The sequence below is a fragment of the Leptodactylus fuscus genome, chromosome 5 (genome assembly GCF_031893055.1).
Source record: "Leptodactylus fuscus isolate aLepFus1 chromosome 5, aLepFus1.hap2, whole genome shotgun sequence".
NCBI lineage: Eukaryota > Metazoa > Chordata > Amphibia > Anura > Leptodactylidae > Leptodactylus > Leptodactylus fuscus.
Genome location: NC_134269.1, coordinates 164,567,177 through 164,583,072, shown reverse-complemented (window position 1 = coordinate 164,583,072; position 15,896 = coordinate 164,567,177). Strand labels below are relative to the sequence as shown.

General features: G+C 39.5%; 1 protein-coding gene across 4 annotated transcripts in view; it reads right to left on the bottom strand.

Annotated features, from left to right (window-relative positions):
- Positions 1-447: 447 nt before the first annotated feature.
- Positions 448-15,896, bottom strand: part of FBXO38 (F-box protein 38) — a 39,237-nt gene continuing 23,788 nt past the window's right edge. For all 4 annotated transcript variants that reach the window (XM_075274654.1, XM_075274653.1, XM_075274656.1 and 1 more), the window contains exons 14-22: positions 15,489-15,671; positions 14,377-15,036; positions 14,168-14,265; positions 10,985-11,087; positions 10,118-10,284; positions 8,159-8,304; positions 5,563-5,666; positions 4,139-4,252; positions 448-1,665 (exon numbers count right to left, since the gene is read on the bottom strand). In XM_075274654.1, the coding sequence (XP_075130755.1) occupies positions 1,487-1,665; positions 4,139-4,252; positions 5,563-5,666; positions 8,159-8,304; positions 10,118-10,284; positions 10,985-11,087; positions 14,168-14,265; positions 14,377-15,036; positions 15,489-15,671 (1,754 nt within the window). In that variant the 3' untranslated portion in view covers positions 448-1,486. The remainder of the gene's footprint in view (positions 1,666-4,138; positions 4,253-5,562; positions 5,667-8,158; positions 8,305-10,117; positions 10,285-10,984; positions 11,088-14,167; positions 14,266-14,376; positions 15,037-15,488; positions 15,672-15,896) is intronic.

Below are 15,896 nucleotides of genomic sequence, written 5' to 3'. Positions count from 1 at the left end.
GAGCTATGAGTAAGGGGCAATAGGCCCTGAAATGCGGAGACTGTTTTCTTGGATCCTGGATTTCTTCTGTAACTTGTGGTTACTCTTTAACTATGTATCATTAAAAGTTATTTTTTACTATTTGGATATTGTCGTTGTTGGATGCTGGAACTTTTTATGTCTTTGGAATTGGAGGGAGTAACCCACACATACACAGTCATTTGAATGGGTGCTATTTAGTGCTTCGTTTTTCATGCAGCATCAATGCAAGGAAAATGAAAATCATCTGTTTTCGTCAGCAACTAGAATTGTTTTTTTTTCTTTTACAGCTATTCTTTTGAAATACATGTCGTGACCATGAAGGTGAAAGAGATCCCATATTTTTCGTAGGAACCCATCAACCATCAAAGTAATCTACTACTTGTAGGATTTACAGATCAAAACACACATTGGCACGTGACAGTTCATTTACTTTTTTACTTCACATAGTTTTACCATTTCTGGAAGGGTGCAGATGGTAGAGTTAAAAAGTTAGAGAACTCAATTGTCACACAATTTTACAATCTGCTCTGTTCAATTAGAAAAAAAAATACAAAAAAATACAAACTTTTACATTAACTACAAGCTGCGCTCTGAAATGTGATTTACCATCTAGGATACGGCAGCTTCAACTCAGTGCAACGAATCAGAATGATTTAGAATAATAAAAACAAAAAAAAAAACAGCCCAAGTACTTTGCAAGTAGCAGACAACCCTTCGCAGCTCACCGACTTGTCTTGTAAGGGTCACAAAGACTTGCTGCATCCTCTAACTTTTTTGCCAGGATCACAGCAGGAGACTATGAAATGACAAGTTCATTTGTTTTCCACTTTCTTGAGATCATACGCCATTTCCATACGGCCTTAGCGTCATTCACGGCATCTAATTTAAGGTCTCACATTCAGCTAGGGCACCATCACAGACACTCTTGTACAAAGTATTCCTGGTTCTAACCAGTATATTTGGATTTACATTACTGCCTGAAAAAGTTTATCCATCTTCTGGGAATATCCAGGATCCTAACTAGTGCTAAACGGATTCACTAAAAAGCTTAGCGGAGGGTGTAGGGGACACTACCATAAAAATATCATATACTAGAATTTCATGGCATGATGAAAAAGAAGCAGTCAGATGTGTTAAAGGTCTAGGGCAATGAACAGATTTCATGAATGCACTTTTTGAGGTGACTACTCTATAGTCCTATGTAAAACAACACTACCTTTGTATCCAACCTCACAGGAAGACTTGATGCCAGTGGAGAAAGTTAGGGATAAAGAGTGTTGAGCTGCCCCAATTTACTATTTTCTTCGCTGGTCTTCAAAGAATTGACCTGTAAGTGTAGCTTTCTGCAAAAGGATCTAACGGGAAATGTTTATTATTACCATTAGAGCAACCTTTTACTTGCCACATCTCCAGCCTATGCTGCTAGAGAAAGCTAAACCGGTACGTTGATGGCAATCACTTTTGCCTAGATATAGTCATCTTCCACAGGTTCTCCATTGACATCACAGTAATGGATAAATATGGCAACAACTCTCTGAAAAACCCCCTTTTTCATCTGCCGCAGTTCTGAAATCTCTTCACCAATTGTTTCCATGCAAATGTCTGCAGAAAGCTGCCCTTTTCTTCTTGGTGCGTATATTGTAGCTGGTAAAAAGGAAAAAAAAAAAAGTGAACATTGGCAAGGTCGAAGCCTCATATTAAGGAATGCACATTTGTATATCGGGCCTGCTACTCCCAATATCACATCACAGAATAATAAGCTATTTGCATAGTGCACCGTTATAATAAACTTGCAGAACAGCATACTATGCAAACTATGTAGCACGCCATGGGATGTTACTCAGTAGCATGGGATCTGTTTAGATGGCATTTGCTGCATCTGTAAGGCCTATTCACAATCATTGCTTTTCTTTCCACAGCCTTCACCAGCTTGTCAGTTTACAATTTGAATTATTTTAAATGGGATATCATGTAGTGTTCTTAAGTGTGTCCTTAAGTGTCCGTTTACAAAGATGTCCGATTTTTCAAGCGGACAGCTAAATCCTACATATAGGACACACACGGACAGTAAAGGACACTATATGATATCCCATTTAAAATAATGTAAACAGACACAGCTAGTGTCCGATGCTAAAATCTTGCACGGACATTCGCATCAGACACTAGCTGTCTGACACCGACGCTAGTGTGAACCCAGCCTAAGGAAGAATATTACGTTAAAGGGGGTTGTCCCATCTCAAAGATCCTATCTATACTGCTAGTTTAAGTGGATTTAAGACTTTTCCTAAATACATTGCTTAAGCAAAACTGTTATCAGATTCTTCACTTCATTGTTTACACTGTGTTTCCATAACCAAGGACCTGGGGACGATCTTATCTCTCCTCCCAGGACAAGTGACATAGCTCCGTGCTCTCAGGAGGGAGGGGGAGCTGAGTGCTCAGAGCAGCTTGTATTTCTGAGCTGTTTATCTCCGGCTCTTCCAGTTATCAGGTCTGCTAATTGAATTTTGCTGATAAGGGCTGAGACAGGGAGTCGTTACCTCTGTATATAAAACTCAGTATATTGCAAGGTGACTCTTGATTTTGTAACATGTAAGTTTGGGATTCTCATCACCTAGCAAACCCAGCTCTACTACACCAGTTTCATATTGTGCATCTTCCAGTGATACTGTGCTGATTTATTTACAACCATCCCTCATTACATTGTACTGCTATGAAGAGAGCTAAGCAGAGCAGGCTTTGTCTGGGAGACAGCAATTGAAACCCCGCCCACCAATTCACAGAGAAAATCAGGAAGTGAACAGAGCCTGCAGGTTGGTGAACAGGCAAGTTGGGAATACCCCTTTAAAATTATTTTACACACAACTGTAAGTCAGAGCAAAAAACTTTGCAGAACAAACCTAGAAGACTCCTGTTAACACACATTCTGAGCGCTTAATGAGACTAATAGGAGAGTGAAACAGATATCGTTCACCAAAAGTAGATGAAGTTTAAGACAGAAAAAATTTTCATAATCAGATTTACGACATACCTTCGTATGTCGTACATCTGATTATGAAAATGAATTACTCTTTTTTTTTTTTTCTTGAAATACGATGTCTCATTATATATTTTCAGACAAATACACAAAGTCTTGTCCAGCCCTGAGGCCTAACTGGTACCTCCTTCTAGTAGTTAACTTTTAGACCATTATTATTATTTTCTTTATACACCATCTAGAATAGCTAAGGGTTACAATTGAGTGTGAAATAGCAATTTTATTATTTTTACATACTAAATAAGTCTTATTCTATACTTCCTTTTGAGAGGCCTATTCAGTATAATCTAGTATTCTTTTTTGTCTAATCAAATCACTTCTTCCAGTCTGATCTGTTCAGTGAGACACATATGGGGAGAGTGGCTTCCATCAACGCTGATATTGCCATTCTACTTGACACCGCTCACTTGACATTATAGAGTCTAGTTAGCATGTCAGGCACCAAATGTATATTCACAGATTACTTGAGAACGGTGGGGGCTAGAGAAAAAAAAATCCAACTGTGCCAGAATCAGTGGAGCAGCACCTATTAAAGGATGAACAGAGCCTAAATTGGTGAAGGTGGAGAAAAGTCCTCTCTAAGAGGCTTATTTATGCAGTATTTTACTTCTCAAGAGGCATGACCAACCATTTGCACTTAATATACACTATACCGAAAGAAAAGCTTGAATAGCCTTGTAAATACATTGCACTGCTTACCTTCTACTGATCCAGATGTACAGCCTGTGTTACAGTCCAGTGCTTTAATTCATAATTCTGCTAGTTATTGTCAAACACATCTCTCACAGCTTAGCTAAGCTTCCGTGTTTGGCCCATCAGATTACTGTACTGTCCTTTGTGTAAAAGCTGAATTTTCAGAATACAAATCACCAAAATAGCTTAGTACAGTCAACGAACCAGCAAGGAACGCTTAGAGATGTGAGCCCTGAGGACGGTCAAGCAAGCACTGGATTGTAATACATCGTTTCTTCTGGATTCATGCAAGATACTGTACACTACATACTAAACTCTGTATGTAGAAAAGTTTCCGGTGTCAACGGTCTATGGTGTCTAAAAGCAAACATATCAAATTCAACTTACTTTTTTCATCATCCTCAAAGTCATATCTTGCATAGCTGTTTGGTTCAGCAGTTCTCAATGAGCGTAACCAAGGAAAGTCTGTGATCATTGAGTACGGAGCACCGTCCACAACCCCTAAAATTATGGACAGAATCAGTTTAGATAACAATTGTGTATGCCATTTAATAGAAAAAAAAATGGCCAGGGCGATAGGGCTAATAATAAAACTCAACTTTTATTAAAGTAATTAAAAACTAGACATATACCCGTGTCACTAATAAATGGGGCACACTCTATAGATTTGTCCACCCTACTTCGTGTTCACACAGGTAAAGTAGCGCAAGACAATTTTCAATAAGTCTTGTCTACTGTAACACCGGGTTGATGGTTGAAAAAATGCAGCATAGAGGCAAGGTTTAGCGGCAAATATAGCTATAAAACTAACGGCTAACCCATCATTTATAGGTCATAGTAAGGAGTAGGGCAATCATGGAATGGAGTCAGTAATATAAATCCTATACCTCTAACCCCAAACGCACTCCCTCTTGTGGTGGGAACCAGAAAGTGGATATTATGAGTCACTGGAATAATATCCGGCTGTGCTTTTAATAGACTCAAAACACTTTTCTCCCACTACACACCTACAAACAAACTCTCAAAGGTGGTGCAATAGAGAAGTCGATGATATATTTAATACTCTCATAATCCCAAATGCACCCCCCATTCTAGCAGGATCAAGAGGTGAAAATTCTTAGTCACTGGGATGATCTCCAACTATCCTACACATGGATTCTTACACCTTACTCCCACTGCACATCTACAAAAAGCTCTCAACGCGTTTCCCCTAGTGGATAATTCTAACACTATCTTCATCAGGGGAGTCTCATAAACAATGTAAGAGAGTTAATCCCAAAATAAAGACGGTGCAGTAAAAACCACAGTTCCCAATGCCCTGAAGGTGGGCACGCGTTTCAAGACATGTCTCATGCAATGACAGAGACACGTGTCAAAACGCATACATGATTTTCAGGATTGCTGGACAAATGGATATTTCTTTAACATGAAGATTAAAAGTTATATTTTATTTTAATCATAATTTTGTTTGTCCGGGTGCTGATCTTTTTTAATGGGATGTGTTAATTACTTGCAGCATGCTATAACATGAGAGCCAATGACCAAGGTCTACCATTTTACGGTTATACAGTGGCATATGTTGGAGGCATCCGTCAAGAAACCCCCTAATGTAAACTTCTAACATAAACTGCAAACACAGTGTGAATTGATACTTACTGAACCTTAGGACAAATTTGAGAGTTGAGTTTTCACCAACAAACAAAATCTTTTTGGCACTTCAAAATGGGCCTGACCACAATTCAGGTATTAAAGTAGTTTCAATGGGTAAGAGCATCTTTCTAATTCTTTAAAGGAGGAAATCTGTTAATTACCTTCCAGGGTGTAAATGTCTCGGCCCCAGGGATATTTTGTATATTTCTTTACATCTTCTTCTGTGCGCGAAGCCTCGGGAAAAAACTCATATTTAATGAGCTCTCTGAAGACAAAATATCAAAGGAGAGAAATAGTGTAGGATGTATTAGCTAAAAGAAACGTAAAGCTTTGCAGCTTAATAGTTTGAAGCATACAACAAAAGGAAAATGGAGATTATTCTAACTTTATTCAGAGAATTCAGTAAGACAGATATAAAGGACAGCTGTATAATATACATAAAAGTTGGGTACATTTGGATTTAATCTAATCAGACATGTGCCTACAGCCAAGTTTTGTAACAAGTTGCATTCAGTAGTGAATAAAAGTCCCAATCCCATTTCTTTTATTGTACTGCTCATGTGTTTAATTGAGAACAAGAAGTAGAAATCACAGTGGATGCGGAAAAAGTAAGTGAACCTCCGTGTTAATGGATTTCCAAGAGCTACCCGCCAAAATGCATTTCAATTAAGTAAATGAGATTGGAAGTATGGCGGGGAAATTAATCACAAAATAACCAAAAATCAGCTCAATTGTTGGATATGAACTTGCTCATATTCACCATTTCAAATATTTTGCATCCATGCAATCTAGGTCACTAGTGCTATCCAACCAGGATTGCAGATATGTGAAGAACTAGTACAAAAATTCAGTGGCACGGTATGGAACACAAATAAGGAAAATGAAATATAAAAAGGGGAGTGTCTTTATATAACCATTTATTAACCGTAATCAAGGTAAGTTGTTTAATTTATTGTGATTTTTATTTAGGAATTAATTGGCCAGCCCTAACTGGAAATGTGGGTTTCATAGGCACTTTGACCATTAAATAAAGGCACACATCGCCTAATTACTAACATTTTTGTTCTCCTCAAGAAAGAGTGGCTAGTGTGTACTGCGTATCGTAACAAAAGTTTAAAATTCCTGTTATTGTGATGTAGAAAGCGGAGCTAGGCTACAAAAGCATTGGTTAAACTTTGGATATAGATCAATCTCTGGTTAAACACACTGCTACAAAAAGTTGCTACTCTCCTTAGGGATGAGTGTTCAGTTAAGATCATTTCATGAACATAAACAGGCAATCCAGAAACCAGTTAGAAAGAATCAAGGGGAATAACAAACACCTACTAAAGACTGCACCAATAACCTCATTCATGTGCATACAATGAAAAGCACTGAAGAATAGTGCTCATGGAAGGATACCAGGATGGAAGCCACTAGTGCAGACCACCAGAATGATGGTGCAATGAGCTTCGTTGCAGAACACTTGAACAAAGAATAAAAATGCTTTTTCTCCCCTTTCCTGGGGCTCTGAAACAAGAAAGGTATTGTTTTTATTCTGCTAACAACATGTACAGCACTATGGGAGAGGTTTAAAGTAGTTGGGGCAATGATAGACTCCCTTAACCCTATCAAGGTGCTGTGGCACTACCTGAAGCAGGCTGTGCATGCAAGGCACCCCAGAAATACTGATATCAAACATATTTGCAGGGAGGAATGGTCAAAAATTTCTCCTCGAACTTCTTGTGTAAACTTTATTAGCAGCTGAATCAAACATGGTTTCCCCTTCTGAATCAGTGCTTCATTGCCGAGATATCACAGTTTATGTCAATGCGCAAATAAGCTATTTGGAGCAACAAATGCATTGCCATTGTTCTAAAGAAGCAAGTAGCAATGCCCTCATTGCCCCAAAGAGCTAACTTGCATATTGAGAAAAACAGACATATCTTAGCAACAGAGGAACCAATTCTCTGTATGATTCAGATGACCCTAAACTATCTATAGGCAGAGCTGTGTCTTGGTGACAAACTGCCTTTAAGTTGAAGGGTTTGCCTTGTTCTCCCTGCACTGTAAATGATTACTCTACGTACTCAACAAAAGACATGAACAGTACAACTGTGTTTGTCAATACATATGACTTAAAGAGGGCCTTTCATCAGATTGGGCACAGGCAGTTTTATACACTGCTGGAAAGCTGACAGTGCGCTGAATTCAGCGCACTGTCAGCTTTCTCGATCTGTGCCCCGGGTAAAGCGCTATCGGTCCCGGTACCGTAGCGCTTTACAGTCAGAAGGGCATTTCTGACAGTTAGCCAGGGACGCCCTTCTACCCAGCAGCGCCTATCGCGCTGTACAGTGTGAGAGGGGAGGAACTCCCCCTCCCTCTCCTGATAACACTCATCTATGGACGAGCTGTGTGAGCAGAGGGAGGGGGCGTTCCTCCCCGCTCCACAGTACAACGCTGTAGGCGCTGCTGGGCAGAAGGGCGTCCCTGGCTAACTGTCAGAAACGCCCTTCTGACTGTAAAGCGCTACGGTACTGGGACCGATAGCGCTTTACCCGGGGCACAGATCGGGAAAGCCGACAGTGCGCTGAATTCAGCGCACTGTCAGCTTTCCAGCAGTATATAGAACTGCCTGTGCCCAATCTGATGAAAGGTCCTCTTTAATGCAGGAATCCAGAGAGATCAAATGGATTCACTTACTTTTCCTTGCAAATGTACAATTTAACAGAACAGAAATATCCTGTATAAAATTTTGAGAAACACACGTATACTCACTGATTCACGTTTGCTATAGTATCCATCCAGCTTCGAACACGCACTTTATTTCTGACATTTGGGGGATTGCTAAATTCATGTATGATACAGATGTGGTAAGGGTATGGACCACTGAATATTTTTCTCTCTAAAGTCAGGGTGTCTACCTGTTTAAAAGAGTAAAATTAATATTAAAAACCACAAAATGTAAGAGGATTATAGTGATAAGGTTCATTTTGGAGCAATACAGCTTCCATTTAATATTATGCAGCACAAGGTTCAAGAGAAAAAGGCAACTTTGCTTTTAACATGAGGTTAGTGCAGTTGCCTGAAACAGGTCATAGTGACATATGATAAAACACATCTCAATCTGCGAGCTAAAGACTATAAAACATTAATCATTGCAGTCCTGCTTGCCTATAAAGCTTGTTAATAGGAGAGTTTGTCAGGTCCAAAATGCCTCTGTGTAGAGACCTGTAATAGGAGCAGAAACATCACTAGGTGATTTGGGGGTGGGCTATGTTTGCTAGATTATTATTGGGATAATTATTGTATTGGGATAAATATAATAGTCCGTGGAGTCTCATCTTCCTCTTATTTGGTGACAGCTGGACACGTATTGGGCAGCGATCTCCACAGTGGCCTCTTCTTCTCCCAGTAGGATGTAGAGTTTCCTCTTCTCGTCTGCAGATATGAAATCTGGGATGTGGCAGAGAGTCTTTGGTAGTAGACGGCCCTCACAGCTGAATATTTGGTGCAGTGTAGCAGGAAGTGGGTCTCACTAGTTCTCTCTCACTCACCCCCCCCCCTTCTCACCCTCCAACGCTCCCTGTCTCACTAAGCCTACCCTTCCTACTCTTCATGTCTCACTAAGACTAGCAATCCCACTCATTACTAGCACCTCCAACCCTCCCTTGGTCACTAAGCAAAGCGATCCTGCCCATTACTAGCCCCTCCCACATTTTCCTAACCAACCTATTCCATCCACTACTAGAAGACAGGAAGAGGGGTGGAGCCATTCCCTGGAAACAGGACGGCTTGGTAAGTATTGATAGGGATAGCTGAGGGGGAAGAGTAATGTTAACGTTCCATTTCAGAAGCAGTGAAACAGAACATCACCGGATTATCAGAAAGTGTCCCTGAGTGGTCACATGAACGCTCCAGGGATATGGGCAATTACAGATTTTTCTTTTTAATTGAAGGAAATTAGAAGTTAGGTGGAGGCAGGGAGATAAGTTTAGGAGTTAATTCTCAGTTTATCTTGGACAAATCCTTTAACAACACTGCTAAAGTGAAACACCTTCCCACAGAACTGAATGGTGCTGCAGTGCATTTCCATGACCACGGAAGTGAAACACAGCCTTCAACATTTGACAGCACCGAGGGGGACAAAAGGCTGACAGGTAATTTGTGCAACATGGCTAAGATACGAATAATACGGGTATACGGGGCTCTTTTTTCCGACCACCAGCACCAAATACACGTTCTACACTGTTTCCATAAAGTTCACAGAAGTAGAATAGGAAGACTACACCATAGTAGAACAGCTGGCTACACCATTCCCATAACTTCATGAGTAATAGAAACAGGTTACCTCGCTGTGCTACATGATTTCCACAACACCTACTTATCTCTTGGAAAGTGAAAAATTAACATTGAAGGAAAGATTTCTTTATTTACTTTTTAATGTATGAGATTTCACATGACACACATGAGATATAAAAATCTACCGTTTTACAAATATTAGCCAAAACTGAACATTTTTCAAGGACTAGGATGCCAAAATGTTCACTTTTCATAAATCATTTCTTCAATAAGTACCATATATACTCGGGTATAAGTCTAGTTTTTCAGCATAGTTTTTGTGTAAAATTAGGGGCCTCAGCTTATATTCGGGTCAACTTATATTAGAGTATATACGGTAATTCTGTAAGAAAAAAATTAAAAAGTGTTTATTTCCCCTTTCACAGGGAAACTTACTTGCTGCATGGGGCGCAGGTAAATGATGCGATTTCTTTCAGGGGGCATCCTAAGTATCTGGTCAAGTACTTGTTCCATGTTAAGCTTCTTACACTGAGCATAATCAAAGCGATTGACAATGGGAGCATTTTCCACCTTTAGGTGCTTCAGTACACGGCATCGAGTAGCTAGGAAAAAAAAAACAAAAAAAAACTCCAGCTTTGTTCTTAGAAATGTAAATTATAGTTAAACTTATTGGGAACAGATGCATTATTAAGCACCTGGTATGTCTGAAACAGATGTCTAACCTCATTATGATCCTATCACATTCATAAAATAACTAATATTAACCATATTCCAGCATGTTCCCCTATAACTCTGCTTGTCTTATTAAATACATTGGTGACATATCCTAGTGTCTGACTGGCAGGCAGGCTCATACAGCTATGATCTGAGCCGAGAGTGCTGTGCCACTTCATCTGCAGTTATATGCTTATTAGAACTATAAAATACCCTCATTAAAATGCTGTTTTAATGAGCGAAGTCATTTAAAAAAAGCTGTCACTAGGGGGTCCTATGTTTCAAGTTTGCTGTTCACTACCTGCCTCTAAGTAAATTCCGTCTCTAGCAGCAGTGGACTCAAGACAGGATGCACAAAGTCGGTGGGCACAGCTCTGCTCTTAGCTCCCTCACATAATCAACTCCTGGCAAGTTCCTCCCACCAAAATAGATCTGCATACACAAATATATGAATCATGCAGAGTTTACTTGTACACCTTACAAAGTGAAGAGAATGAAATCTAAATAGAAAATGACCAACACTACTGTTTACCATAGAAAATCATTAGCATTTAAAAAAGGGCACTGATACTAATATTTAAGACTCACCATGGATGAACATCATTTTGGGGCAGTCCTTAAGAACCAAATCTGTGATGCCACAGTTCGTTAAAGTAATACCCACAAGGTTTTTAGATTTAAGGTTCAAAACCTAATAAAAACAAAACAAAAAAAAAAAAAAAAAAAAAAAAACACAACTAAATTTCAATGTACAGAACATAATAGGAACATGGGAAGAATATGTAAATCTGACTTCCATGATGTAATTAGGAAGCCAGTGCCTCAGTCATGCATGTTCAATCTAATGCCACAAATGCACAAAAATATGACAACTGTAAGACACAAAATGCTTAACTGTTGGGGATATCAGAAATTTTTTTTTTTTTTTATCTATTAGGCTGTGTTCACTTTTTTTTTTTTTTTTTAATGTAGATTGTGAGCCCCATATAGGGATCACAATGTACATTTTTTTTACCTATCAGTATGTCTTTGTAGTATGGGAGGAAAACAAACACAGGGAGAAGATACAAACTCCTTGCAGATGTAGTTCCTGGCGGGATTCAAACCCAGGACTCCAGCGTTGCAAGGCTCACCAGCGCTGTACGTACTCTCTCACTTTCTACCCTCATACAAAGCCTGTGTGATCTTTCTCCCTAAAGACTACCGTAATTTGTGTACTTTCCTATGCACACTATCTTACAGAAAACCACTGCATTATTAACCACTAGGTATCCACTGTATCTAGTTATACAATGTCATTCCTAAACAACAAGATGGAGTCATAAATTCAAGTCTAAGAAAGGTGGGCGACAAGCTAGGAATGAGCTGCAATGGCAATTTAAAAAAAAGAAAAAAAAAAGACGGAGAAAAGAGGAATTTAACAAAATGGTTGAAAAAAAAAAAAAAAAAGTTAATGACATTTTATTTTAGGTGCAACTGTTCTTTAAATTCTACTACCTCCGCCAAGCATAATCACTGTCACCACAATACAAAGAACATTATGGGGAGAAATGTTAATTTCTGTAGATTCAAAGAAAAACAGCTATGAAGTCTTATGTAAATGAGTCAGTTGGTGCACTGGTTCGGGCCTTCAGCTCCCTGAAGCACTGCTCTGCCACTCAGATGTCTACCATCTCCTGCCTGTGCAGAGACACTGTTACGCTATCACCAATCATACTTGAGCAGCAAGAAGAGTGCCCCAGGGCTCAAGGCCCGCCTCCAGTGCACCAACTGGCTTACTTGCATAAAACTTCAAAGTGGCAATTCTCCAAATCTATAAAAGTAACATGCATAACAAAGGCATGCTGTGCAACACTGTAAAATGCTCTGTAACATGGTAGTGGGGGGGAAATGGTAGATACCCTTTAAAAAAAAAAAAAAAAAAAAAAAAAGGAGTATAAGATGTAATCAAATCAGGAATGTGGATAACCATGACTTGCCTTCTAGGATAATGGCGTGTTTCGTCCAAGAAGCTGGACTTTGTGAGGGACGCGTGTCGGGCGTTCTCCTCAGCCAGTATGGTACATCACTGGAGGGGGTATTCACTGTGGCTATTAGTGCCTCACTGGGGTCTGTTTATGTAATCATTCATCGAGGTCTGTGTATTTAACCATTATAGGATATATATTGGTCTGCCTTTTAGCAGCATTATTATAGACATATCCCTTTATATGTATTTACTCATGGGAGACCCGGTCTCACAAGGTTTTGTATATATTTACCATATTGGACTACCTTATTTGTATTATGTCTATGTAATTATTTACCAAGGTCTGTCCATGAAACAATTGTAGGGTATATATAGGTCTGCTTTTTAGCAGCAGCGTTATAGACATATCCCTACATATGTATTTACTTCTGGGAGACCTGGTCTCACAAGGCTTTGTATGTATTTAACATTTTGTACTACCCTATCAGTATTGTGCCCATACCTATCTGGGGTCAGGTATTCTTTGGCACTTGAACTACCTTGTTCCCTCATTTATATGTATATGTTGCTGTGTTATTTGTAGATTTTACTTATGTGATTAATAAATTTGATAGTTTTATTACAATTTTTGTGTGTAGGTTTTCTTCGTTTTTTTTTTTTGATTATTTTGTTACACACAGTACGAGATGCTGTTTTTTGGATTATTAATTTCTAGGATTATGTGGCATAGACGAGACTTTATGTGACAGCCGCCATTAGCTAGCATGGAAATAAAGGACAATAAAAACTTAATTTACTCTAGGTTCAGACTAGGGTTTGCCTCTCCGTCATTCAGGTTTACATAGGGACTTGAAGGACGAAGAGCCCGTCCCATGGACGAACAGCCTGGTTACCTACAGACTCTTATAATGTGTACATTTCAGTATAAAACCGGCAGAGAGAAAAGTCCTCCGTGCAGGACTTCTTTTTCAACAAGCTGGTGGGTGGGCTTTGACTGTTTGATGAAAAGGACACTATCACATACCTTAATAGATATAGCCTTTACCATGAGAGATTCATTATTAAGAGTACTAGAAATATAATATACATGCAAATCAAATAATATGCACAGTAAATACAGTAAATGTATATTATATTACACAAGTTTAAATAGAACACTTACACAGAGAAGGGACTTGTAGTAAACCCAATGTTATCTTTGTGTTGATATAGAGATAAGAATCACTGCCTGAGCCTTTATCAGCCAACTGCAATGCTTATCCTGCAGGCAGAGCAGCAAGAAAGCCCCCCTCCCCCTCCCCCAGAGGGATACCTCCAACCTGTGTTATCAGATATAGGTTGGGTGTCTTAACAGCGATGAGTAAACAATGAGAGGAATAATCTAACATAGCAGGCAAATGAAGCAGCATTTCTTGAGCAATGTCTTTAGGAAAAGTCTTGAATTTACAAAATCTAGAATTATAAATGGGATCTTTGAGTTGGGAATACCCCTTTAACGTTGATAAATTGTATTTTGTTTTCTATACAACTTGAGAAAGTTATTGGAGGTATTCCAGGTATTATAGATAACTGCAAGGTTAATGGAGGCCTCAATCATAGAGCCTTCACTGATCAAGAAAAGGAGTGTGAGGTTACACAGACATGCCACTACTTCATTCAACTATATGGGACTGATGTAGATAATCATTTGAATGTGCAACGAGCTGCCCCATTCATTCAGGGGCTATATATGTACATTTGAGAGATCTGTCACAATATGTCAAAACATATGCATGTATAATATATGCATATTGTATTCCTACCTGCACATGGTCATCTTCAATAACCGGGTCACTGGTGCTTGTAGATTTATCTGCTGTGCGTTTCCTCTTTACAGCTTTTCGGCTTTTTGGTGTTGAGTCTTAAAACAAAATGTTACATTAAAAAACAAGAAAAGGGCCATGGCTTTATAGGTTATGACCAGGCACAAAATGACAGACTCCTTCTAACAAACAATAAAAATGGAACTCACCCCCATCGGAAATAAGAGACACCTGAGACAGCCTTGTTCTTGCTCTTGTTAGAGGCCTGTGTAGATTATTTCCCCCTGGCTGTATCCTACTGCTTGAGGAAGGTGCATTTGGATCTACCCCTATACCTGAATTAGTCCTGTTTGCTCCATTCTGTGGAGTCCTGAGAGTGCATTCAGCGCCATCTCCTGGAGAGGAGTGACTAGATGAAGGCTGCGGTTTGTCACAACTTCCGCTGTTTCCCCTTTCTGAGTTTTGTTCCTGGCTCACATTTTTGGAGCAATGAGGACACAATGCATCTGTCTCTTGTCCCTGAGCAGCATTGAGCTCAAAATCCTCTGATCTCCCACACGTACATAAATCGACTTCTTCGGCAGAATCCAGACTCTCATTCAGAGACTGATCAGTCTCCATATTCTGCGGACCAGGGTCACCAGCATTTAGAACGCCACCTGCTGCATTCACTTCACCAGAGCAATCTTTTCCTTTGGTCCTGTCAGAGGGGTCGCTGGCCGCCTTCATATCAGCTTTTATCTGTTCACTTGTCACCTGGCAGCCCTTTTCACAGCTACTTTCTTCACTTGGCGCAGTTTGCTGTGCCGGACTCTTGAATGCAACACTGCACTTTTTTCGTAATGGAGTTTTACCTTTTCCACTTACAACTGGAAGAAATGTTAATACATTTTGTAACAATTTGCAAATCTGAGATTTGTAGTCACTGTGTAGGGTGAGCACCACTTACAGTACTGGCGCTATGTAGTGCAATTTGCTGTGCATGTATGACAGAGCACTAAGGGGTCAATATTACTGCTGCTTGACAGCAGGCCATCCATACTAGTCACTAATAGGGCACCTCCCCCAACTTTTACTGTGGTTGGATAGTCAATTCTGACAGGCCAAATGTAGGAAGTCAGAGCTATTGTCTAATATGCGTTAAAGAAGGGTAAAACTGTAGTAATGGTGCAGATGATGGTGGCCCTAAAATACAAAATTCTTCTTAATTTCTGGGGCACATCTTAGAGTAAAATAGCAAAACAGGGACATATATAGTGTAATAAATATTGAACTGTTGATGAAAACTGTGCATGTGTTGGTATCAACATGAAATACTCACCACAATCATTTGTGCTGTCCTGAGGTTCTGCTAGTTGGAAACTTTTCTCTTCCTCATGAGGATAGTTGTTAACAGATGTGTTACCGATATTAGATCCACTGCCAATTTCATCCTCATCCTCACTATCAGAATCGTGTACGGTGATTGGCGCAGCTTTTACAACAGGCTGCAAACCGCTGGGACCTGTAGTACATATACTGGTGTGTCAGGGCAGTCATTCACTTAGTCCACCCTTATCTTAGTAAAATGAATCTCCACCCCTGTTCAGTATATGTAAGAATTTCTATTTAAGTGTAATTATGTTACGTTAATTGAAACACTCCAGCAATTAACTTTTCAATTCTCTTATCATTTAAGAATTTGTTTGCTGTAGAAAACCACTTTTCACTTGCCCTACTGGCAAACAGA